Source organism: Paramisgurnus dabryanus, chromosome 8 (genome assembly GCF_030506205.2).
Source record: "Paramisgurnus dabryanus chromosome 8, PD_genome_1.1, whole genome shotgun sequence".
Taxonomy (NCBI): Eukaryota; Metazoa; Chordata; class Actinopteri; order Cypriniformes; family Cobitidae; genus Paramisgurnus; species Paramisgurnus dabryanus.
Genome location: NC_133344.1, coordinates 34,564,874 through 34,592,860, shown reverse-complemented (window position 1 = coordinate 34,592,860; position 27,987 = coordinate 34,564,874). Strand labels below are relative to the sequence as shown.

Sequence of the window (27,987 nt, the reverse complement as noted above, 5' to 3'; positions counted from 1 at the left end):
TTTAAATCTGTTTAATATGCACAATATTATAAATTATGTGCTGCATCCTTGCCACTTTACCGTCACATTTTTGCCGTTTTGATAATGTTACATTATTCTGGCAGCAGGCGCTGCAGTCAGTCAGCGCAGCCGCAGGCGTCATCAGCGTGAGCGCGCTCACAAGCTTTGCTGTTGCTGCTGCATTTTGCTGGAATTAAAACGTGAAAGAAACGTTCAGAACATTTCCAAACCCCAGTACGGTAAGTTGCAGTTAACCTCCTCTGTGTAGAAAATGTATGGTTGAAAATGTGACCGTCTCGATGTTATATTAGTATAGATTTCTAGAGTCATTTTCTTGGTACAACGCCAAAGTTCACCAGAGTTCACGGGGGCGCGGAATCACATGCTGAGGTAAAATTACATGCAAAAATCCGTTCTTCTAATAATTGTATCTAAACATATTTTTTAAAGTCATTATTGAACATTAAAATCAATCGCGTGGCTATAGCTTATGTCATTTTTGTTGTTTATATATTTTATGGATTTAAAATTAAATTAATTTCATGATGTAGTTGTGCAAAATTCATTAAACAAGTCATTAAAAAAACGTGAATAAACAAAACATGCCGTTTCAGATGTAAATATGATGCCAATATGTCATCATTCCGATTGAATAGTATATGATATAAAAGTTAGTCAACTTTTATTTTGGAGGTTTTTGCAAGGCAGGTTCCCTCAGAAATGCAAGTACCATGGAAAAGACTGAAAGCTCTATAATATCGTTCGGTGTCTGTGTATGCACAAATTTCTGTGAACTGTGCACCCTTAAAAAATCGGTGCATGACGCCCCTGGTAAACACTACTAAAGCATTTACTAAAGTTTACTCAACAGTAAATACTGTACAACAGTACAGTTTATTCAGTTTATACATTTAATCATGTGGGGTGATACCCAAAACTGCAGTGTAAGTAGGCAGCTCATTAAACCGCAAAACCAATTTGTGCTCAAAAACTCTCTAAAGTCACTGTGTCAGTGGGTGAATGCCCAGCAGACGCAGTTGGACACATTGTTACACAACTCATGTGAGCGTTCATTAAGGAGTTGCTCTTCCTCTTCTTTACGATTACACGCGTTCACAGATCTCTGCTGCTGACTGGAGAAACAGAAAGATTAAGTGAAGCAGACGCGTCTGGACATCGCCGCGCACTGCGCACTGGATCGCATAACGTCACTTAACGCGGATAAATTCGAGCTTTGAGGATGGAGGTATGATGTGTTTTTTTCTGTAAACTTTATCTGCAGTTCATAAATGCTTAAGAAAACTGCCAAACACAAACTTTTGTTTGCGTTGCTTTGTTGATATGTTGTCATGTACACGGGATGCGTTGTGCCGACTTAAAATAGGTGACTCTACTACAGGCTGTAAATGTGTTCGGATTTGTATAATACTTTTAATACTGAAATAACTTCATTACCAAGTCAATAACTAATAATAAATATTGGACTATCAATTTTTGATGACGTTATTATACAGGGACCCCAAAAAGTATTTGTAAACATGTGGATATGGTTAAATGTAATTGAAAAAGATTTAACTACTTTTGAGGAAAAGCAAGTCACAACGATAGATTTACCGGAGTTAATTTTATAAAGCAGTAGTTATATGATAAACTACACTGCGAGTACACTACTTAGGTCAATTGTGTTATCATAGTCTCTGAAGCAGCTCATGTGAGTTATTGCAGATACACATGCACATTGGTTCTGGTGATGCAGGATCAGACTGTTTTAACCCCAAATGACCACAAATTAGGACAGGAAGGGCTGTCTGCAGAATATCTTCCTCTGTATAAAAAGCTAAGCTTTTATTTTCCTCTTGGTCACAAGTGTTACAGTTCCTCAGATTGCACGTGTTGTCTGGGTTGACACTTTTGCTTGTGTATGCAAAGAGTATTCAAATGTTTCTTAGTGTGCTTTTAAAAGTCAAAGGAAGGATGTATGCTTTAGCTTTTTATCAGAAACTATGTCAGCAGTACATCAAGACTCATGGCAAATCAGCCAGAGTTGCAAATTTGTAAAAAAAAAAATACCTGAAGAGGATAAATATAACTGTAGGACCAGAGAAATGCCATTAAACACATGCAACAAACTCTTGGCCCTTATACAACTAAATGTAGGGTCCTAAGTGTCCCATAAACCAAAAAAAAAAAAAATGTAGCATATACTGAAGCTGTGTGTTTTGTGTCATTTAAATACAGGAAAATATATAAAGATTGTTGAGGCTTCACAGAATCCTCCACATTGAAGCTCACTTTTTGGAAAAATTAAACGATTTCTAAAGGATTTTCACAGGGTATAGCGGAAGTTTTCTTTTTCCGGGTGGATCGTCAAGACTATTGGTCATCCCAGTTGTCAATCATTCTGATGATATGTTTACGTAAGGCCGTCGTACGTGCTCGTCCGTAGGTTGGCTTTCTGCGCATGCGCACTTTCAGGTGTACAGTATTATGTACTGTATATGTGTGGTGGGCTTTGGTTTCAGCCATTCATTGAAGCTCGCATTCTCACCGTGTTTTTTCTAAATGTCTGAGGGTCGCAAGAGAAAAAGTATATATGAATTGTATGACAAGAAGAGAAAGGTGTCTGAAGAAAGAAACAAGACCAGAGTGTTTTTGGGAGAATATTTCACACAGGTTGGGCTTCCCGCTGATGCCTCAGTCGTGAAGTTTCTACTCGACAGGTAAAGTTTGGCATGCTGTTTGGAGAAATCCATTTAAAATCACTGCTAGTAAAAGATGATGTAAGCTATGATTAGCGATGCTAGCCTGGCACAAGTCACGAACTGCGCAGACAAGATAAACATCTCAATGTATGAGCCATGCCGGCCAGTGTTGCCAACTATTTTAAATGGAAAGTAGTTAAAGCTTGCTTGGAAAGTCGCTAAATGTCGCTATATTACGTCATTGTTATCACGTCGTATTTGCATTCTTATTACATTGTCTTTTCCAAAGAACGGTCACAAACGTAATTTTAATACTCATGAATGCATAAAAATGTTTTCTCGTTCATTTATCTGCTTCTGTTCTCATGAAACGAAATATGTTCATGTTTATATGTCCAAATAGTCCAGTTTTAAAACATATGAGGATAAACTGATAAATGATGGGAAACGTTGTTTTGCAGGTAATGTATATAGCTCATTTACGCGTCAACTCCGTTCACTTTGTCTGTTCTGAATGTGCTGCTGTTCAGCTCACTCAAATACATTAATTTTGTACAGTGATTTGTGTTTATTGAAAGACAATTTATTTACATCCCGCCATAAATGAAAGCCATCACGTGATCAGGCAGCTCCGGTTGGCTTTTTGCATGCACGATTATGCCGTCTGGACGCGGAGAGATGAACCTCCTGCCCTGATTGCAGCTGGGAGAGACTCTGCTCTGCTGCGTGAGGACTAGGCCACCTGTGAGTGCTTTGGGATGGGGTGGAGCGGTAGCTGCTTGTTGAGAAGAGTGAATGATGCGTGCTTTCAAGTCACAAAGTCTCCAACAATGCCAGAAAAAGTCGCTAGATTTGTCGCTAGTCGCTAAATAAGTCGTTCCCTCTCTGGAGCAAGTAGAGTGTTGCGCGTTTTTTTTAAAAGTGGAGGGGAAAATCTTTCGCTATACCTTTAATCCTGGGTTATCTCCCTTTAAACCCCCTCTTTTAACACTGTGTATAGTAGGGATGCACCGATACCGATACTGGTATCGGGTATCGGCCTCGATACCACATTTTCTAAAGTACTCGTACTCGTTAAAAGTCCCCTGATACCAGGGATCGATACCACGGTCTGAGAAATGTCTATGTTTAAGCGGCGTGTAAGGGGTTAATGCCTCTTGTGTTGTTCAAAGAGGCAGAGTTTACAACAAACTGGAAAACTACTGTTTTTTTGTTAAATTATATGACTAAAGCTGTTACCTGTAAATTTAAATCATGTTTTGTATTAAGTACGTGGTATCGGTATCGGCAAGTACTGAAATGCAAGTACTCGTACTCGTACTCGTATTCCAAAAAAGTGGTATCGGTGCATCCCTAGCGTATAGAAACATCTCACATTTTTCATATATAATTTGTAAAACACTGCTGTGAAACAGGCACCTTGTTTCAGCAGTAACAACATAAACAAGCGGCTTTCGTGGTCATCACGTAACTTCTGGTAAACCCCGCAAGGAATCAATAACAACAAAGTACTTTTAAAGGAGTTTATTTATATAACAACCAAAATAAACAACACGTAGATCACATAGGAAACCAAAACATTTGTTATTTCTGACGAGGTATTTGTTTAAGAGTTCAGTTTAGCAACTAGTCAGACCATTAAACAAACAGAAACCGGAAGAAGTTCAGACCAGAATCGTATGACCGCACGTGCATCCGATGAAACCGTCAATAATTACTGCATAAAAATGTTAACCCAGAGTTAAAGAATGTACAGTGTGAAACGTCAGCTTGTGTATAATGAGGATCTTCTTAATCAGGCTTCTGAAATGACTCAGGGTTAACTGTATGTGTAAAAAAGGCGTAAAAGCCTTTGACCTTTCGTCCCCAAGTTTCAATATAAATCAAAAGTTTAGATGCATAACTGAATCATTATTTTTTACAATCCTTTTAATGTAAATGCTTTTTCATTTTAGCTTTCAATGATTTGTGAAAACTATGGACTGTGCACATTCATTTCTTCACAAAATTTGATTGATTTTTAAAAATATATGGTTGGAGTGTATATACAGTATATAGAGAATGAAATATACCAAAAGGCAGATCTCCGTGCATCCCGTAAGTCTGTCTGACGCACCCACCGCTAGCCTAGCTTAGCACAAAGACTGGAAGTAAATGGCTCCAGCTAGCATACTGCTCCCAATAAGTGACAAAATAACGCAAACAGTTATCTATTAATATTTGTGATTTGTATAGTCACAACGTGTACAAATAACAAGGTTGTATGAGACACAGACATTTTTTAACCATATACATACTGGGACTATATTCTCAGAAGGTGAAGCACTGCTACTTGGGCGGAGTGATACAGGCAAAGTGTGGACAACATTATTCTTATTCTATCATAGTTGGTACAACTTTACTTTTATGCAAAAACACACAAATGAAGAATGACTAATGGTGTCCAAATGTTTGTCTGGTCTTGACAATGCCATGAAAAGTAGCAATGTGATGCTTGTATTTTAATCAGAGAGAGAGAGAGAGAGAGAGAGAGAGAGAGAGAGAGAGAGAGAGAGAGAGAGAGAGAGAGAGAGAGAGAGTGAGAGAGAGAGAGAGAGAGAGAGAGAGAGAGAGAGAGAGAGAGAGAGAGAGAGAGAGAGAGATATTCTATTCATATACAGTATGCTTTATAAACCATATAATATATTATGAAGTTTGATCAAAGATTGGTTGTAGATAAAGGGAAGTTCAGAGCTATTTCTAGACATTTTTATTCCTAGAAGACCCAAGAACTTTTAAGAATAGCAAAGAGGAAAACTGTTCACATACTATTTCACCAAATTGGGTTATGTCAGTTTAAGTGTTATGAAGGTTCAAGGTATTGTAAACACATAACGGATTAAATGTCATAACCAACCAAAGACTCTAAGGCCAAGATCTCCACTGCCAAATCAAACCAAGCAGAAAGCAGAAGCTCTATGGCCTTTAACGTGATGACCACATCTTCTCTATATCTCTGTACACATATAGAAGCATTCACAAATGGCTTATTTCAAAGATGTTAGATCATAATCTATAAGTACATGAACTCAAACGCTTCTGCGCAGTGTTGCACAATTCATACCGCAATGTACAATACAATAAGTCTAGCCCACATTGTGTTACAGTGTATGTAAGCAATGCTGATCCAACTTGTGCAAGCCATTTATGATATTATTACAAGCATATTGGAACACCTGGAGTGGAGATGGACTGCGTAATGCTGTCAGCCTGGAGGGGAAACTGCGATGATCCACTCGAGATCCGTCTTGTATAATACTGTAGTACACTATACGTCTTCTTGTATTTAGGTTATGAGTATGAATTGTACCTGTTGTACACCTTGTCTGTGTCATAATGATCTCTCATGTCAGGGCTCATTATAAGACAGTGCTGTTTCTCTCATTGCTTTCGGTGATGTAACACAAAGAGAACCTTTGTAAGAGCACAAACCATGTGCCTGAAAGACCCGTGAAAACAGTGGAAAAGTGTGATCGTCTGATGATGATGTAAAATGTAAGAACATCATGTTTTCCTGGAAGAGAGAGAGAGAGAGAGAAAGTCATATGTGCCTGCAAGAATAGTAATGTTATTTGTCCAAAGCTTATTTGTCCAAGCTTTTCGAGTCCAAAAGTTAGGAATTAATTATTTAAACCATCTTTTTTCTTTACTGCATGCACATAGCACTTTAGGGTTGAATCTTAGGGAAGTTAGAGTTCAGAAAGCATGAATTATGGGTAATGGTATTACATGTGAACTCTTTTTTTAATCAAATTTGGCAATAAAAACACTAAGAGTCTTCTTACTTTGCACAACATCATACTGTTTAGACCTGGAGGTCAGAAGTAAAGTAAAGGGTGTGGACATGATATGGGCCAGCAATCTTTCGACCCATCTTCATATTGATGCTAAACCATAATTTAAAATGACTGTAAATGTGATCAGGTTTTACCAAAAGTACACATGTTTAGTGTTTACCATATGACATAAATGATTACCATATGCATGGACTACAGTGTTATTTGTACTGTATGGCATCTATTGTGCTTTGAGTGACTTATTGTCTCAGTAAATTGGCAGACGATCTAAGACGTGTTGTGTCTGGTGCTCTGCGGTTTTAGATTCAACTGTTTTAGGATCAGTTGTGTGGTTAAGTCATCTTGTGATTTTAAATACGCTGGCATGTAAGTTGGTTTAGTCACAGTAGCTTTGGCAGTCAGGCAAATATATCTGATCAAGCATTGAAGCCCTGTGAGAATTTTAGTGGTAACTATTCAAAATAAAAGCTCTGATTGACACTAATAAAAGTTTTGTATGCCATGTGACAATCTTTATATATTAGTGTAACACAATATTAAAGAAAAATTTGTTATGCTATAATTTTCTAAATGATGCAATGTGCGATATGACATAAGATAAGCTTTACATTTTAACATGGTTTTGAACAAAACTAAAGGGGGAATCACACTGGCACCGATTGATGCCAGAATTCGATTGGTTTGGATGATGTGAACTCTGTTTTCCAAACTGGAGTGTTCACCCGTGAAATGCACCAATATGATAAAAAACATTTCGCTGGTTCGCCTGTTCATACAAGCTTGGCTTGCTGTCCTCGAAGGGAGCTCTGCACCTAAGCTCTGAACCTTTTGAGAGAGTGCAAACCTGAAGCCGGGGCTCGAGCAACAAGTTCAATCCCACTGCAACAGTACTGCATGGAGGAAGAAAAAGAGCAGTGAAGGAGGAGATGGGGAGGAGGAGGGATGCCGGAAGAATTGCAGCCGGACACAAAGGCCTGAAGGCTGCCTTAGGGGCTAGTCACACCAACCGCGCTTTAAACGCTTGGAAACGCAAGGCGCGACGCACTTCCTTTTTTTTTTAAAAAGCAGTGCGACGTGGCTTTTTATATTGCTAGCCAACCACCGAGTCAGCTGTCTTGTCAATCAAATATTGAAGAGTGAGCACTCTTTTGCTGTTGACTGTCATATTAGCAGAAACTTTAAAAGGAGGGCGCTTGCTCTGACCTTGTTTGAGGATGAGAGGTGCACAAACACGCAGGAGAGAGTGAGCGAGTGTAGTCTGGTTCTTCAAAGCAACTGTAAACTTCCCTCACCACAACTTAAGTCCCGCCTCTCCCCTCATTCGATTGGACAATGGAAAGACGCGAATGACGTCGGGCGCTTCTCCGCTCTCAGCGTTCCTTCAAAGGCGCGTGCTGCGGCCGGCGGCAAAAACCGCAAGGCGTTCAGCGCGCATAAACAGCGTGCAAACGCTCCCTGCCCATAGAATATCATTCAAATAAGGCGCCTGCAACTGCCATAAACGCTTTTGGTGTGACTGGCCCCTTATTGTGCCTTTCCATTGCATAGCACCCCACGGTTTGGGTCAGGTCAGCTTACTTTTGGGGGATTTTCCACTGGGTGCAGTATGTAGTACCCAATATTTTTTTTAGTACCACCTTGATCGGAGTTTCAAGCGACCTGAGCTGATACCAAAATGTGACGTGAAAACGCTGTACAGTAGATTATTGATTGGTCTGAGAGAATCATCACTACCAGCGTCATCGCTATAATGTAAAAGATTAGCTTTACCTTCATGCTAGCTTGCGCTTTCTCAAGTAAACCTGTTGTCATCTGTGCTGTTCACAAACTCCCTTTTAGGGTTGAAAAACATCCACAGGTTGAGGATCAGGAACACCATTTCCTGCATATATGCTTAAATGCGACTTAAATGAAGCTCAGCGGAGCACGACGACTGACGCCACGGGTGTTTGTACAGAAACTGTCATGTGTCTGACTCACGTGATGTCACAGCAGTAGGCAGCGCAAATATAACAACACGCCTATAATTCCTGCCACTCCAAATTGTTACTTAACTCGGTGGAAAAGCTAACCAAGCTAAAGTGAGGTGAGCTGACCCGACCCTACTCAAACTGTGGGGTACAGTGATGTGCGGGTCAATGTATAAACAACCCGCACCCTACCGACATTTTCAACTAACCCACCCGCAATTCGAACCGAAAAAATTTAAAAATAAATATTGTACCCTACCCGCTCCCTGGCTCGCATTTTTGAATAGTAGTAATTGTTTAAAATAGTTAATTGGCATCTTTATTTCAAACGACCTGACCGACCGCGACCCGAATATCATTACAAATATTTTTGGATGACTCGTAACCGCGGGTAACCGTGGGTGACTGCAGGCACCCGCTCATTTCGGATTAACCGCGCATCACTGGTGGGGTACTATGCAATGGAAAAGCACCATTCTATACGCCCATAATTGACAGGCTTCTCCCGAACCTTTGTTTAGAACTACGTTTATTGCGATATGCACGTTTGCGGTATTGCCATGGTTTTGGTATATTGCCCTGTCTTAGGTACCACAAAAACATTTAACTCACAAGATCTATTAAACTTTAATCTCCGTACTGGTGCTTTCAAGAACCAAGAAACTAATGTGCTGATCTGAGAAACTTTTTAAGGAACCATATAGTCAACTCATGAACTTGTTAGGGTTTCTCATTTCAGTCTCAACTGCACATAATCGTTCTCCTTGAACATGGTTTTGCTCAAGGACTGTCAACTGACCCAGACCTTCACGTCTGCTCTGTGGTTATTTCTCAGGGTACAACTCCCAAAATAGAGCCGTCTTTACTCCCACAACAGTCCCACGATTCCCACCCACTATTCAGAGACTCCCAGCTCAAGGCTTTCCGATTTTGTTCATATTTTATGTGTCCGGTTTAAAACCAAATAACAACTGTAATGGTAACTACTTTGCTTGAAACATGAAATAGCTGGGGTAAAAATAGGTTTCGGGTCATTTATGTTTTTAATCAGATGTTTGTCCTATTATTCCTGAAGAGAAATTACAAAGCAGACACTAATGAGGCAACTGTAAAATACAGTAAGTCTGATTATGTAACTTAACAAAGAAACAACATGTTGCTTAAATAATTTTGTGTTGGAATGTTGTGATGTTTTTAATATAAAAATATATCATTTGTTTTTCTATTTATAGGTCCTTCTGCAGTCCTTGTAACAAAAACTAGTAACAACCCAGATAGCAAGCAACCATTGAAAAATTGTTAAAAATTGTTAATTTGTCAATGTTAATCCCATTGAATCAATATCACGTCTGCACCCTGCATTACTACTGAAACAAATATTGAAATAAAAAAAGTAAAACAAATTGTGACCGTATGGTGATCAGTGTTTGCTTTAGTTAAGCCTTGACTCCTGACTTTCACTATGTTACATTTTTTATTTTCTTTTTTCAGTGTTTGAATTTGTTTAAATAGAAACACATGTGCTTTGGAAAAGAAAGATGTTTCAAAGTGAAGTTAAAATTAGTTTTTTTTTTTTTTTTTTTTGAAGACATCAATATGAGATAAAATTAAGCTGCTTTACCTGATAATGTTGATCCTTTTGTGACTGTTATAATTGTTCTGGTTTGTAAATTGACTGTGACTAAGTAAATAGAAAAAACTATTGACACATTCAGACATCATCACTCATCCTACAAATCTAAAAAAATGAAATGGTGACAATCTTCAAATTCAGATCGACTGCAATGCATGCTGGGAGTCATGGATTAGTTTAGTACTATGTTGATACCCAGCATACACTGCAGTATGATTTTTTTGCTGATTGTCACCAGTGATACGTTTCGTAGACTGATTTAAACTGACAATGAAAACTAAAGGAAACACTGATCACCATAATGGGGGTTTGTTGAAATGTCTATATTTTTTCAATATTAATGGAGGGTGAAAGCATGATATCGATTTAATGGGATTAACATTGACAAATCAACTATTTTAAACATTTTTCAATGGTTGCTTGCTATCTAGGGAGTGAGTCATGAAAAACAAGGGTTGACTCAATTGTCTTTTGTAAATTGTCTTCTCAATTGTAAAATGTTTACCCTGTAAGTGCTCAAGAAGGTCTTTGTTTTAAAAGTCAGGAAAGAGTTAACAATCACAGGCGCCAAAATAATGAGTCAATGGGTTGGGTGGTCGCCGGGGATTTCTGCTTATCACCGTGAGGAAAAACGACTGCAGGAAATAAAAGAAAGTGGATTGGGGGAAAACTCTTCTCTTCCTTTTTTTCTGTGTGCGTAAGCACATCCGATCGCCGTACTGTTTCAGAGCGAGTGTTGTTAAAGTGGTAGGATGTATGTTTTTGTAGGTGAAGGAAGCAGGGCGGGTGCTGTCACCATGTGTGTGGAAAACTAGTTAAATAAAGAGGGATATTAAAGTGTATGTATTTCTGTGGGGCCTAGGAAGAATGTTGTGGGAGAGATGTGTGTTTTTGGTGTAGCCGCACAGAGAGTGAAGTATAGGTCCTCGCTTGCCAAGAATAAGTGAGGATTTTTTGAGGATTTGATGCATACTTTTGAGTAATGTTCTGCACCAATTCAACCATGATAAATGCAATGATTTGTTGCTGCAGCGTACATACTTTTGTATATAATTGGCCTTCAGTTTTCAATTAAACACTGATTTGTGATAAGCGAGAGAGAGAGAGAGAGAGAGAGAGAGAGAGAGAGAGAGAGAGAGAGAGAGAGAGAGAGAGAGAGAGAAAGAGAGTGAGAGAGATTTCTCCAGGCACTGAGTATCATCTGATGCCATATTGTTTGGTATAATCTTGGCTTTGTAATAAATACTATTACTTTATACTGCAGCACAGTTTAAGCCATTGGTTCTCAAATGTTTCGGCGTGTGCCCCCCTAATAGACTTTAAATTAAACAAAACATATTAAATTACACAATTTAAGGTGTTGGTAACTTAATTTTTTTTGTTTAATTACAGTGCACAAAATTTATTATAAATTAATGTATTTAAAAATGTCATAAAACGATACCCCCTGGCACCATCTCACGCCCCGCTATATATTTCTTAGTATGTAAGCAGCATGCAATATGCAATAATAAACAGTGTAATTTTTTATTATAAATTTGTGTATTTAATTTACAAAATTTCAAACAGTACATAAGCACTGCTATTACTATGAATAGGGGTCTATGCAATGCTCAATATGGCCACTCTGTCAAGGGAAGTCCCGCCTTCCAGTTAAAAGAACCAATCATCATTAGATAAAGACTGAGGATTCTCTGGGCTCAATACAGAGTTGTGTGAGACGCTTGCCCACCTGTGTGTATGCGTAGTAGCTGAAACCACCTTAAAAAAGGTGTTTTTAGTGTAATTTGAGCTTAAGAAAGTTTAATTGTTGGTCAAAATTATTAATTTGAATCAATTTTAGAGATACTCTATATTGCCAAAAGTTTTGGCACACCCGCCTTTATATGCACATGAACCTGAATGACATCTATTTCTTAATCCATAGAGTTGAATATGGAGTTGGCCCACCCTTTGAAGGTATAACAGCTTCAACTCTTCTTGGAAGACTTTCTCTGATTAGATTTCTTCACAACTTGTCCCACAAAATGAGTAGCTCTGATTGAATCTCTTCTCCATTCGTCCCTCCCTAACATTTTTGTCTTATTTTTATTCGTTTACTAAAGTGTCAGTTATATCTCGTTACAGTCTTCGTCATCATATCTGACTTTTATTTATTTTTATTTAGTTTTCGTCCGTGAAAAAGGTTCGTTGATGAATATTTTTCGTCATCGTCTTCGTCAACGAAATTAACACTGATTCCCACAAGGTTGGTGCATGAAATTGTCCAAAATGTCTTGCAAAAGGAAGCATTAAGAGTTCCTTTCACTGGAATTAAGGGCCAAGCCCAACCCCTAAAAAGCAACCCCACACCATAATCCCCCCTCCACCAAACTTTACACTTGGCACGATGCAGTCAGGTAAGTACTGTTCTCCTGTCAACCGCCAATCCTGGACTTCCATCGGATTGCCAGACAGAAAAATGAGATTCATCGCTCCAGAAAGCATGTCTTTACTGCTCTAGAGTCCAGTGGTGGCATGCTTTACACAATGCATTCGACGCTTTGCATTGACCTTGGTGATGTAAGGCTTGGATGTAGCTACTCAGCCATGGAACCCATTCCATTGCTGTTGCTTTCATTTTGTTGACCGTGGAATATTCAGTTGAGGAAATTTCACGAATGGACTTATTGCACAGGGTGTCAACCTATCACTGTACCACGCTTGAATTCATTGAGCTCCTGACAACGACCCATTTTCCCACAAATGTTTGTAAAAGCTGTCTGCATGCTATGGAAGTGATTGGAACACCTGAATTCAATGATTTGGAGTGGTGTCCCAAAACTTTTGGCAATATACTGTAGTGTATCTGTCTTTCACCATTTATGTAGATAGGATTTTAGTCTTGCATTATTGAAACAACTACTCGGAGGCATTGCAAACACGGCCGCCTAGTGGTCCTAAAGGGACTTTGCTACAAGTCAGTGTGTGGCGTCCACCTATAATAATTGTAATGTTTAAAGGTTGCTCAGGACTTGTTACAACCACCTGACCTGACTCAGGGTGAAGCAACAATACCAAAAACTGAATGTTTAACAAATAAAGATTTAATCAAAAGTACTTAAATGATACAACATTAAATATAAAGAAAATTAAACAATCCAGGACAGGAGAGGAAAGATGAACAGCAGCCCAGTCCAAAAATCTGTCCTGCTCTCAGAAGCACCATCCTTTAACCCAAACGCCAAGTACAGGTAACACTCCACACCTGTACCTGACGCTCAACCTGAAAGGCAAAAATCACGGGACACCACCACCTAGTGGACAAATATAACACTCGGCCGTAACAACACTGAAGAAAGGTGCAAATGAGGTTAATAAAAATGCAAATAAGACTTTATAACGTTTAATCATTAATACAAAAATGCTTGAGTTCAAATTAAATTTTTGACTTTAAAAGCTTTGCTCTCTTGGCAATTCTGAGCTCAGTTTTGGACATTGTTAGATCCCTGAAACTGCAGAGTTTAGACCAGTTCATTCATCCCAGTGGAAATGAAAGGTCAATGAGAAAATATTACAACAAACAGTGTCCAGGTATGGCATGCACAGCCACAATGCAGTATACATAAGGCACTATGCACAGTACGTGCAAGCAACATGTTTTCCCTTACCAATTCTTATGTCACCATTTCTTGGTTTTGAAATGTCATTTTCCAAAAACATGTTTGGTAAATAAGCATGTGGTGAATTGAGTGCCCAGTCACTGCATGATGCTTTTCTTATGTAACTGACAGTCTGTCTGCATATGTAAACCTTTGTCATTACAGTGAAATCCAACAGAAAAGAGTAAAGCAAATAGACTAAAACTGAAATTTTGTGTTTTTAGGAGGACACTCCAGTAAAAGCATCAGTGGCTCAGTTGGCTGGAAGACTTGGAGGTCTAGTGCCAGGAAACACAGAGGTAATTTGTTTGGAACATGACACATTCGCTCTTTTCATGTCATTGTTTAATATTTCTCATCATTCAGATTTAGGATAATTTTTGTTTTATATACACATGCCGTAGAAATGTACTACACTCTAAACATGCTGGGTTAGTTTCAACCTTGCATTGGGTCAAAAAGGGACAAACCCAGCCATTGGCTTAAATTAGCCCAAAAAAATATATATAGACGGTTTCATCGGACGCACGTGCGGTGATGCGATTACACGTATGGTCAGAACTTCCGGTTTCTAGTTGCTAAACTGAACTCTTAAACAAATACCTCATCGAAAATTGTGTTGTTTATTTTGCTTGTTATATAAAAAAACTACGTAAGGAATAATTGACGACGGGTCATTGAATTATAAGAAAATAATGCACACCTCAGGTGCAATGTGGCACGACGCGAATTCAAAGGACCGGAGTAAATTTTTCCTCATATACCATTTTTAAGACATTTGACAAGTTAGGTGTGCGGTTATCTGAAATTAATGCATACCCACTGAACATTTCTCAGCCAATCAGAATACAGCATTCAACAGACCCGTGGTATAATTTAAAATAATGTTGTTATTTACCGGAAGTTATGGGATGACCACAAAAGCCGCTTGTTTATGCTGTTACTACTGAAACCATCTATATATCAGTTAAAACAACTTACCCAGCATTTTGGGTTAAACCCAGCATATATGTTAAAGGGGCCATGGCATGAAAATCTGACTTTTTCCATGTTTAAGTGCTATAATTGGGTTTCCAGTGCTTCTATCAGCCTAGAAAATGTGAAAAAGATCAACCCAGTAACTTAGTTTTGGTAAACCACTCTCTGCTAGCACATGAAATTTGGCTCCCTTTGTGATGTCATAAGGAGCTCTTATTATAATAATACAGCCCCTTAATCTGCACTATCCAACCACGGCACAGCCATTTAGTGCAGAGAGAAAGAGAGAGAAAAAAAATAATTCAAAGCACAATTGAGTTTCAATTGCAGCAAACCACTATCATTGCAATCAGTGTTTGAATTTCATCAGCTCATTTGCATTTTAAAGGACACACCCAAAACGGCACATTTTTGCACACACCTACAAAGTGGCAATTTAAACATGTTATAATAAATGATCTATATGGTCTAACTTCATATGTGTGCTATGGGGATACCAAAGATTTATTTGACATCTTAAAAAATTATTGTGACACGGCCCCTTTAAATTACAACTGACTGGGTTTGTCACCTTTTGACCTGTTAAAAAATTAAACTATTACAGCAAACTGCAATATTTCATTAATTGATATCATACAAGATGAATATAGTTTACAGTACATTGCATTAAAAATTTACAGTAAATATTTGTGCATTTTTTTTTGTGTAGAAACCTTCCATCTGCCCTCATCCTGCCAAGATGAAGTTTAAAAGTTCTCCTCTCATTGGAAAACTACAGGTGAGAACTTTTCTAAGCCTTTTAATTTATTAGGATTTTATCAATATTGCTCTATAGAAATAACAACTATATGATTAACATGTAGAGCTTGTTTATCAGTTTCACAAATCATTCATATAAGCATTCATACAGGAAACAGGAAATCTCTTGCATCATACTGAAACTATCTACTGAATTCTGTTGTAGTTCTGTTTGTAGTTTGAGGCAAAAATTAAAGTATGAATGCATGCAATGATAAATGTTTAATCATCAGAAAGTTTGGTTTTATATTTTGCAAGGTACACATACTTGAACTTTATAAAAAAAAAAAGAGGTTAACGGGGTGATGATGTAAAGGGAAATGGCATCTGTTTAATACCAATATATCTACAAAGATATATGAACAGAAATGTTCATTAAATCTAAAAGTGGGGTAGACAAAGCAAATGCTGTAGCTTTTTACCATGCATCTCAGAATTTATGGAAGTTTACTGACACCTAGTGTTCAAAATAAGTTATTGCAAGGGCAATATTACAAAACAATACTACAGAAGCCATACCTACAGTATTGCAAAAGTATTAGGCCACTATGCCAGAATTTAAAATGATCAATATAGAAATAGAGGGAAACAGAGAAAAAAAGTAGTCAATTTGTGTGAACCCTTTCACCAACCAAGCAGAGGAAGAAAAAACTTTGCTTGAGTTGTTCCTCTGGTGTGAACTGAGCCTCCTCCTCTGTTCTCGGTTGTCGTGCAACAGGAAACTGCTCATGTCTATCTGCACCTTTTCAGCAATTTCTCTTGCATCTGTTTGAGCTGATTAGAGAAAATGTTTGACATTGTCTGTTTCCCGTTTGAGAACATCAATTGACATTTTGGGACCGTGCTTTGACACTGTCAATGCGATATTCCCATATTGTTGTTGACAGATTTTTGACAGTGAGCTGCACATGGCTTTGTAGGATTGACCAGCGTTGTACTAATAAGCTACAGATGTTATACAGACGCTGAAGAATGCCAAAAAATGTCAGAGAAAGCACAGATGAATTGCCAGCATCCACCACAACCAAGTTCAGTGCATGACTGCTTCAGGGAACACACAGGGCCTTACCCAGTCTTTCCCTGCTTGTGTCCCATCATATTACTCCCATTATCATACGACTGACCACGACAATCTGAAACTATGAAGCTGCTCAGTTAGGGTATCCAACAGGCATTTCCCGGTGGTATCATTCACATTGACACATCCAACAAAGTGTTTTATATTTTGCTCCCACCAATGACTCACACAAGGATAGTTGTTCATTGTGCAAAAATCTGGCGTGCAGTCCATTATCACAGAAAAGTGCTTTGCCTTCTTGACTTTTTGAAGAATTGCATCCTTTGTTTTCTTTCCAACTAATGCAATGTGCTCATTTTGGATGATGTTACTTAAATAGGCATCTTTGATCTCCTTTTTCTCAAATCTTCTGAGGTGTTCACTCATAGGGTCAGATTGTGCCATGAGCTTTACACCTCTCCAAGAAAGTTGCCATTATGTGGCTCACAAAAAGTTTTTCTGACTGCCCTCATAGTGCATGGTTTCGTTCTGCTAAATTAAAGACAATAGCAATTATTCTGCTTAAAACATCCTTACAGAGCATGCAATTCCTGACTTTTGCTGTCAATAGTTTTTCCTGATTTCAAGTTCGCGCCAGTTTTGCATATCACGCTCACAGAGGACAGGGCACTCATCTCCACTACCGGCAAAAGTAGTGACAGGTGCGGGCACAGCCTGTTCAGTGGGCCTTCCGCCTCTACAGATTTTTCATTTAGATTTTTAGATTAATAAAAGCTTTTTTCAGTATTTGATTTCTTTAGTTTTCTTTCGTTTTTGAGCACCGCTTGGATATGAGCGCTCATGGTTGATTCTTTTTAGAAGAGTTAATCGCTTGTGGCCAGTAATAGTACAACTAAATGATTTTACTTTGTATTCATTTGCATTATAGATTTAACTTTTTGTTAACATGTTAAAGGAGCTTTCTTCTCTCTCCAACTTTATCTCAAGATAACAAGAAATTAAGTTGTGATCAGGAGAAAACAAGCAAGCAAAAATAAATAAATATAGTACACGACCTCTCTCGGCTTCTCCAAAAAACATAAATTTGAACAGTGGCAGCTGGTCAATAGGGGGCGCTGGGGTTGTGCCCCCCTAAAGTTGGCCAGAGAAGAAAGCTCCTTTGTTAACAAAAAGTTAAATCTATAATGCATAAATATTCTTGTGATGTAAAGCTTACATGTACTCAACATAACGTATTGTTTTGTTTGTAGACAGCAAAAGCATATTTTACTAAATTAGCATGGATGAAAATGAGATTTTACTTGGATCAGGGATTCGCTCAACATGAAATAGATTTGTCAATAATTGACTTTTTGATAGTGGTGAACTTAGTGGTGGACCGTCTCTAAAGTAAATCCTTAATATACACGTTTCGACTTTAAACAGCATTTAAATGGAAGGACTTAAAGTGTTCATGTGGTTGTCAACTATAATTCACACATTTTAGATTTTTGATATTCATTCAAATAAACTGTTAAATACTGTTGAAGATAGAAACGTGTACATTATTACTTTAAAGGTGACTAGACGGTTTTTTGATGTTCAGTTCTCCGTAAACCCACAACAATAAAAAGATGAAAAAATTCAAAAGGGTTTTGTCCTCGATTGTAATCATACACTGTAAAAAAATTCCGTAGAAATTTCAATGTTATTGCAGCTGGGTTGCCGGTAATTTACCGTAGATTTACATTTATGTTATTTACTGGCAAGAGTTTGTTCAAAGTTAAATAAATTTCAAATCTTAACAAGTCTTTATCTTTACAGAATAAAACTATACAATAACAGCCTCATGCAAAGCATTCTGGGAACCAGAAATCATCATCAACCTTTTTCTGTTTTTTTGGTCCAGATTTTGTTTCCCAGAATGTTTTGCTTGATGCTGTTTTTTTGTTTTACTCTGTAAAGACAAAGACTTGTAAATGTTTAATTTTCATTTAACTTTGAACAAAATGTTGCCAGTAAAAAACATAAATGTAAATCTACGGTAAATTACCGGCAACTCAGCTGCAATTTCTATGGAATTTTTTTACAGTGTAGACAATAACAAATAAGTTTTTAAGGATATTTTAACCATTGAACTAGGACATGTTCCTACTTGTTATTTGAAAAATCTGGTCACCTTACTTTAAAGATGGTCGCTAAATTCACAAACATCAAACGTCCAACTTTTTTATTTATTAAGTCTATCGCCAGCTACATGTGGGGTAACGTCGAAGACCCCAACTCATATGCATCAGCAGTCCACTTAAAAATACACAAAATATTATGAACAGTACATTTGGATTATCATGTCAGGATACGAAAAAACAACTTTTATCATCTCGTAATCACGAGAAAACAAGCAAGCAAAATAAAAATATGTAAGACCTCTCTAAATCATGTCTATTTAATTTTACCTGTCATTGGGTCAGTGTGACATGTGCACTGACAGAAGGGAGGAGTCTGTGCTGTCCAATCATGTCAGTCCTAGACAGTAATGAGATAATGGCTTAGACGTTGTTGCTAAATGCTGAGCTGCTCTTGACAAGACTTACAGTACAAGCTACCAGACAGTCATGGGACAAAAGGGTTGTCATTTCTCGCTATATTACTTTTCTCCTGTACAGGTAGGAATTTAATATTTGAGCCTTCTTAAGCATTTTGATGCTTTCTTATGCTAACTGTTCTTTGGTTATCTTTGGTATTAATAATGGCCTATCTCATTTGTTCAATGAGCTATTTTGTTATCATTTTATTAATGTTAGCTGATAAATCAAATCCTGTGTTTAGATACAGTACTGATGTGAAATTGTGTAAAATGCTTTATAAATCTGGAAATAAGAATACAAATAGAAACTTGCATGTATTCTCTTATTGCATATGTGTGTCTTACCGTATGTACCGCAGTTTTACATATACTTTCCAACTGTTTTGACTAGTTAGAAGCTGTTATAAATCATAAAAATAAAGTTGAAATGACTTAAGCCTATTCAACTTTTTTTAGTTATACCAACTTCTCACAAGTTACAAACGTTGAAATGACTTGAACAAGGAAGTTTTAACAGTGTGGGCGGAGTTTCACCTTAGTGCTACGGGGCACCAAGGGTACAGCAAGGGTACTGCAATACTTTGAGATAAGCAAAAGTGTGGCTTTACGGTTTAAAACTATTTTTAGAATGCTCAGGATATGAATTCTTATATTTCATTAATAGCGCAGACAGAATCATAAGTGGTTCTGGTAGTGCCCCCCCAAACTCTGCCTATGAGTCCCTCTTTTTATATTTGTTCATTCTGACAAAAGCATTGACCTGTACTGAGAAAAGTGGTGGTTTTCCTGAAAAAAAAGCATCTTTTTTGTTTTCAGAAGTCTTTCAGAATTTTGACTAAATACTTCACCAACCTGCTCTATACATATACAGATAGTACATTCTGTAACTATAAAATGTACATTTTTAATTCTGTTTTAGATATTTCATCTTACACAAAAAGAAAATTAACATTTTGGTAAATTATTGGTTGTTAATCTTAGATTTTTCTTGGTTTAACAGGTTGAATAGATTTAACAGTCTTCTATAATGGGCCCATAAATGAATTCCTAGAGTAATTCAATGATTTTTTTCCCTTTCCCAGGCCAACCTTGCTCTCTCTCCGACTATACTGCTGTCTCCACCCAAAAGTCCAGAGGCCAAACAGTCTCCCACCAATTCCAATCCCAGCAGTCCCTCCAGCTCATTGAAATCCACACCGCAGCCCGCTCAGCTGTCCTGTGAAGATGAAATGCCGGTTAGCTTTGAGCAACCGGCCGAAGGCAATCTACTGCTTAGCATCAACAAGGTCTGATATTTTATAGCATTTTTATACAAGTCAGCTTTTTGGGTAAATCTCTCCGAAACTGTGAAGAAATATCTAGGTCATATCTTACTGCAAACTAAAAACACAGTGGCTATTTGCACTAAATAGCATTAAATACTATTTACACTAAGAATGCTATTTACATAAATATTCTATTTACACAATATAAAATGTGTTTTTTTGCAATAAGAGTAGCAGATGCTATTTTCCTACATTAACAGGATGCAATAATAACAGAATTATTAAAAGGAGTCTAATTATTAAAGTAAAACGATTAAATGAATGCTGATTGGATTAAATGAATATTGAGAGAATTTAAGCCCTCCCTACACCAACCCCTTTACCTTACCCAATAATTCCTTTAAAACTTAATAGAGTCTTTATTTACACATTTCAAACATTTTCTTAAAGGCGGGGTGCATGATTTCTGAAAAACGCTTTGGAAAAGGGAGTCGGGCCGACTACCAAAATACACTTGTAGCCAATCAGCAGTAAGGGGCGTGTCTACTAAACGACATCATTGCCTGGGTATGTGTGGGGCGGGTCTATCTAAAGAAGGTCCAGATTCTATTGGGATAGGGGCGTGTTTGTTTAGGTGATTTCAAATATCAACATTGGCTTTCAGAGATCATGCACCCCACCTTAAATTTTTATTGATAGCAAATTCCTTTTTGATGTGATATATCATAGGAAAAAAGGGAAGAAGAAACGCGGTTTATTGTATTAGACCAATGCAAAATTTGGGAGGACATTTCAACTTCAATTCAGTTCAGTTCAGTTGGACAATCTAAAGGGGTTTTCTCTGTAAAAGCCACAAAAAATATTTGATGCAAGTAAAGAATACTCACACTATAGTAACAATGCATTTTAATTCTCATTTGCAGATAACATACTTGTTGAAGGGACAACCAGTGCTACTTGTGAATTAAAAGCAGAGTTTTGCGACTATATACGTGTTATCTTTAAACATATTTACACTTCCAATGCTTGGTCAGTCATTGTGTCCAATAATCTGTGATGCGTGAGATGTGATGACATCAGCATGAAGTTGCACGTCTTCAGGGCTTAAGCACTTAGTAAGCCTATAGTCTATTCACATGAACCGCCAGAGGACACGGCAGTGGGGTTTGTAAACTGTAATCCAATCAACCCACTTCTTCACCACAACCTCTATAGAGATGCAATCACAGAATAAGTTTATTTACATGATAATTAATGTATGAATCACTATATGTCAAGTCACATATGCTATATTTAATATTCATAATGACGTACTAATAAATAAAAAAGTATGTACTCTTTTTACCTATAGATGAGCACACTGTGTGAAATATTGTATCCCATAATGCACTCAGCTTGCCTTCCATTATTTTATCAGACTATGTTTACACTAAATGTGGATGATATGCCACTCTCAAAAACTGCTTAAAACTCTACTGTTTAATACTGTTTTACATGCATATTATTATTAGTAAAAAACCTGGCAATATACGTTTTATACTGCACAGTTTGCAATATGCAAATATTACATTACGGACATACAGTACTGTAGGATGTGTATGGGTACCTTGTCCAGGATTACAGTAGTTTAACATAGGGCTGCCTAATGAATAGTCATGACTAGTCATTTGCAGAATAAAAGTTTTGGCTTACATATTTGGGTTGATCATAACAGTGTGAAATGTACCCCCCCCAAAAAAACTATATCTCACCCCATGCTTACAAAGCCAACATTGGCAACCATGATTATACTGAATTTCTAAGATCCAGGATTCGGATTCGGACGAATACTGGGCTTTTTTACCTAGATTTTTGACCTGATCCTAGATTTTTTTCCACCGAACCGAACCCTAGGCTTGCACTACGCTGGTCAACGTAACGCGGTCGTTGATTACACACATCGGGTGCTGACGTGGAGATAAGCTTTTTTTTTCGGTGAGCCTTAGGGGCGGTTAACATTTCGCGGACGTGAGCGTGTCGCACCGCATAGCTTTCATTATGCATAGGCTTTTGGTAATAGTCACAATAGTTTTTCCCACTTGTCATCCTGGCATAATGTTGCCTATCCTTTTTTTACAGTTAAAATTAAATAAAATGAAAAATACACTGCTGTGGATGCTGTTTACTTCATTAATGTGTTTTACTGTGTTAATGGAATAAGGATGCGAATAGGATTCAGTATTCGGTTTCGGATTTGGCCGAATCTTAAACAATGGATTCGGTATTCGGCCAAACCCAAGAAATCTGGATTCGGTGCATCCCTAATATAAATACACACACATGCATGTTTAATTTAAGGAAATAATTTATACAATATATTACAATATAAATTAAATATAAAATATAAATATAATTTAAATATAAAAATGAAAAATGTATACATATTCAAATATTACTTAAATATATACATGCATGTGTGTGTATTTATATATATATATATATATATATATATATATATATATATATATATATATATATATATATATATATATATATATATATATATATATATATATATAATATTTTTTTTTTTTTTTTTTTTCGGGGGGAATACATTTTACATAAAAACTGTTATGATCCCATGTTAATTTTGCATGCATTTTCAGAGTGCACAATGCCAGCACATTAGGTTTTTGAGCATAATTTACAACAGTGATCTCCAACATGGTGCCCGCGGGCACCAGGTTGCACGAAACAGAGTCTGTGAGTTGCCCACCAAAGCATCTCAATTTGAATATTTATTTATTACATATTTTATTATATTAGCTTGGCTTCTTTTATGTATGTTAACATTTTAAGCAATGATAAAACATATCAACCAGTAAAACAAAAAAGTTTAAAGTAGACTATATCAAAAAAGTAGCCCTCCAGATTGTTGCATCCATAGCCTTTGCTCACAAAAAGGTTGGAGACTCCTGATCTACAGTTTATTTAATTAGTTTTATGATATCAGTTATTGTTTGTTACTGTATATAATTTAACAGTTTTTAAACTTGCACAAATCCAAATTTTAATGCACAAATACTCTTATGTGTCTTATGTTGTGTATCAATCCTGCAGAGTCGAGCTCAGCTATTCAAGAGACGGCTGCCCACGCGACATCACAGGAAATCAGCATGTGAGGATACGAAGTCTTACGAGAAAGATGAGTCATTATGTCAACCAGACAGCCTGCGACAGAACGGAGGGGAAGAAGTGACGCTGAGTGGTCCTTTACCGGAGGATGATAAAGATAAGATGGCTTCCTCTCATATCACCAATGACCCAGAGCCAGAAGAGCAGGACAGAAGCAGGAAGGAGAACAAAGACGCTCTTCAAGAAAATGAGAGGACTGAAATAACCCAAACTGGAAATCAGCAGGAGGTCACTGAGAAAGTGACTTTAGATGAACACCAACCTTCTGAAGAACAGCATGAAAATACAGAGGACGATCAGACAGAAATGAAGGAGAACAAGGAACTGATAGACACTGAGAAGAACCCAGAAGAGAAGTGAAAGTGTTATAGTCACCAAAAGCGAAGTAGTGGGAAGGTTAAGGTTGAGTGTCCAGTTTTAACAAAGCCACAGAAGTTCAGGTGGAACTTGTTTGTCCAACCTGACAATAATGATGCTTTTTTCTTTTACTTTCTCAAAATGAGGCAATTTGATATAAAAAGATGGATAGATACACAGGATAAATATAGGCAGACAATGCTTTTGTAAAATAATGGATTTGTGGACTTTGCCACGTTACACAGAGTATAGATCTAGGCTGGCCAAAATACCAAAAAGCCATTATGTCAATAGTTTTTTACACAAACCCTTTTATCTGTTTTTCTCTAACATGATTTGTTATTGGCTGGTCAGCTTTATTAAATTGCTATCAGCTGTGGAGAATTAAAGGTCCAGTGTGTAGATGATTTTTAGTGCCATCTAGCTGTGAGACTGTGAATTGCAACTAACGGCTCAGTCCACAGCCCTCCCCCTCGCATATTGAAGCTACGATAGCCACCACAGGACAAACACGTCATCGTCTGAGACCATAGACATGTACAATAGGGCTACGTCCGAAACCGCATACTGTACAGTAGGTACTGAATAAGATGAAGTACCTACTTACTTGCCTTTAAAACAGTAGGTACTGTATAGTATGAATCGTACTACATCCGCCATGTTGCTACATCACGTGACATACGTCGTTATCACGTCATTTCAGTGCGAAAACAGCCCATGCCTCTTCTTCTTCGTTGGATAACTCCTCTGCCAGGGCATCATGGGATAGTGAAGTGTCCATCGTATGCACACTGCAGAATCTAACCGGAAGTAGTAGGTCATCTGGGTACTTTTCGCATACTGTTTTTCGAATACTATGTATTCGGACGTACTACTTGCCTCGCCTACTGCTTTTCGCATAATATATAGTATGAAGTAGCCGGTTTCGGACGCTGCACTTATGTCGCTTTGGCTACGGCAGTTCATTGGAACGAATGCGTCAAATGGAGCCGCCATCTTGAAATAGGGGAGCCCTGCATCAGCATCATTGTAGGCAAAGGTGTAACGGAAATTAAATCACCTTAAGTCAGCACATTTTCTAGGGTTTTTTTTTGTTCGTTCCAACGATAAGACAATGTATTAAGCATCCAGAGAGTCCAGAGAACATGTACTTTTTTGATATTAAGAAAATCGACCTTTTCTAAATATAATGCATAATGCTAGTAGGCCTAACTTCCATACGCAGCACACAACTCAGGCATCGTCTATGAATTCGAAGTACTGGCGGAGATAGTAGCATTACCTGGCTTCTTCCTATGACAAGACCCCTGTTCCAAGATGGCGGCGGTTTTGATGCATGCTTAGAACCCTAATGTCTCGTTCAGACAGCCAGCGACGTTATAGCTGTGTGTCGCTCGTCTCTTTCAATGAGGCGTTTCTAAATCTGCTTGTCATAAACAAATGAGTACCATCCACGCTAGTAACTGACAAGAGAAGGATGACGTGAACTCCACCGCTTTGTTCTCATTGGTAGTCGCTCCCGAAATTCGCTCGACATTTGCATAAAGTTAAACTTTTCTTAACTTTCTCGCATCGCTGGACACGCCCATACAGTCGCCAACGGTCACTTTCGCTCATGTCGCCGGAAGTCGCCAGGTTTCCATTGAAATGAATGAGATCGCGTCGCTCTGCTACTGCTGGTCGTTGGCTGTCTGAATGTGGCGTAAGGCAACATGTAGTGTATATATCTACTGTATGGTCTGAGACAACGTAGTGACTATCGACTACGCAAGACCGGGAAAACAGCCTCAATGGACGACATAGCATCACAGAGATTGCGACCATTGTTTCACAATGGCAGTCTTTTGCCTGGGACTGTCAAAAATCATGCAGTGTATCCCAGGCTTAAGGTGACCTTTGGTGTATGTAGATAAAACAGCTCATTCTCAGGTAAAAAAACACAACAGTTCATTTTGTAATGTCTTTATACACCCATGATAATATAGTTATGCAGATACTATTGCATTACTGCCAATAGATCCTTCTAAAAGTTACACAATGCACCTTTAAAGGGATAGTTCAGCTGAAAAGACAATTTTGTCATCATTTAACACTTTCTTTTTTGAAACACAAAGAGAGAAGTTAAGCTAAATGTCACCATACACTTTTACTGTATGAAAAAGAGCAGTATTGACATTTAAAAATCATATCCTCTTGTGTTTCACTGAAGTATACAAGTCATGTGTTTTGAATGAAATAATGGTGAGGTAATGATGATAGAAAACATTTTTGGTTTCAGCCGTCATCTTGAATGAACACTGTGATTTCATTCCTTACAAAATCCTGTTAAAATCTTTAAAGGATAAAAAATGCACAACCTGAACATCAACAACCCTGCATATTTCTGCACAATCCCATTTTTGTGATCATTATTGAATGCAATTCTGCATTCTGGTTAAGCTGTGCCACGTTTCTTAACAGCACCTTGTGATAAAATGTATAGCTTGATGTAGTCTACAGTAGGTCTGATAAAAATCATGAATCATTTTAAGAAAAGGTAGAAAAGTTGTCGCTGGGACACTACCTTTTAATTACCAGTATGTACTGTACCTCTAAGCCACCATTGTATACCTTTTGAGGTACGATTATGCACCTTTTAGGTACAAACGTCTACTGTTTGAAAAGGTGCGGCTCCAGTGACAACTTTTGTACCTTATTGTAACTTTTTTGAGTCGAAAAATATTATTTATAACATAAAAGTCCTTATAAATTATGTGCATTTCTAATCTTGGACAGCTGTAAGATGGACACTTTCAAAATTAATTCAATTCAAATGTATCTCTTTTGGGCTTTTCACACATTTTTATTAGAATTATACAATGAACTGTGTTTTATCCCACTCTGCACTACTCTTACATGTACATCCTGAATGAAACTTAAAGTCCCATCACTGTTCCTCTTCGATCAATGGCCCTAAGCCAGTGTGCCACTTTTAACTTGTTATTAAAATCCATCATGTATTTTCTCATTTTTAAAGCTTGCACAGATTCTAATTGTTGTAACAGAATTGATGAGAAAGCGCAAAAGCCAAATTTACCAGCAGCCTCAATTGCTATAGTACTGTGATGCTAATATTAAATGGGAATGCTTGGAATTATTACTGTGACTTTAATGCTACTACAGACATTTTACTTTTCATACAAGACTCAATGAAAGCTTGATTTTAACATATATTTTATCATATTACTTATAGCATTAAGAGAGCAAAATATAGTAGTCAACATTTGAAGTGGATCAAAAACATTCATCAAAGTTGTCCTAAGACAAGAACGGGTACTGGGTATTGGTTTTAAGACAACTTTTAGGAAAGGTTTTGATCCACTTCAAATGTTGACTAGTGTAGTTTGCTATGTGGTTGATTTACACAGAAGTATTTTGTTTTTGTTTCTTACTTAAAAAAATAAAAAAGTCTACAATTGTTAGAAATTAAATCAGCATTTATTCTGTATTTACCCATCTACAAAAATTACATAATGTAATTAGAGTTTCTGTCAAAATACCAGAGAAAATTTTTCTATCGAGTAATAATTAAATATAATGAGAGACAAATAATACACAATGCTGAGTATTTTCAGGAGATTTGGTTGTATTTATGATAAATACAGTAAAATGTATTTTGGTGGACACATAAGAGTGTGCAGTTCCTTGAGTGCCCGCGAGAGGACAATTGAAGCAGGTGTTTTAGCAGACACATTCTGTTTAATTATAAAACTGTAAAATATAATGTAAGTTAACTGTAAATATGTTAGAAATATGTGACAAATCTACCAGAAAGCTTTTAACGCTTAATCCTACAACTAGAGTAAAATATAAAGGCATGGGAATATTGTCCTAATTTAGGAAAATACCTAAGTAGTATCTCCCTACATTTTTATTTTTGGTTTCAAGTTTACTTCAAGTTACCGCCCCACTCCCCCACTTCAGGTTTTGTCCTTGCACATTTGATCTTTATTTTAGTTTCGCTTCTTTAGTCAGTATTTACTGAAATACGAGACGCATTTTAACACACT

At 37.4% G+C, this 27,987-nt stretch overlaps 1 protein-coding gene across 2 annotated transcripts; it reads left to right on the top strand.

Moving 5' to 3' along the window:
* The first annotated feature begins 1,071 nt into the window (after window positions 1-1,071).
* Window positions 1,072-27,820, top strand: LOC135771405 (capZ-interacting protein). Of its 2 annotated transcripts, XM_065281636.2 has the most exons (5): window positions 1,072-1,246; window positions 14,007-14,081; window positions 15,470-15,538; window positions 20,225-20,428; window positions 23,507-27,820. In XM_065281636.2, exons 1-5 carry the CDS (start codon window positions 1,241-1,243, stop codon window positions 23,939-23,941), a joined length of 789 nt encoding a protein of 262 aa, XP_065137708.1. In that variant the 5' UTR covers window positions 1,072-1,240; the 3' UTR covers window positions 23,942-27,820. The 2 variants fall into 2 exon arrangements, with proteins under 2 accessions (XP_065137708.1, XP_065137709.1); XM_065281637.2 differs by lacking the exons at window positions 1,072-1,246; window positions 14,007-14,081; window positions 15,470-15,538 and adding an exon at window positions 19,006-19,221.
* Window positions 27,821-27,987: the final 167 nt, after the last annotated feature.

Bases quoted from the DNA above. Each gene is read 5' to 3' on its own strand.
- LOC135771405 (XM_065281636.2), top strand. The intron at 14,082-15,469 runs GTAATTTGTTTG...TTTTTTGTGTAG, and splicing joins TAGTGCCAGGAAACACAGAG to AAACCTTCCATCTGCCCTCA. The intron at 15,539-20,224 runs GTGAGAACTTTT...TCCCTTTCCCAG, and splicing joins CTCTCATTGGAAAACTACAG to GCCAACCTTGCTCTCTCTCC.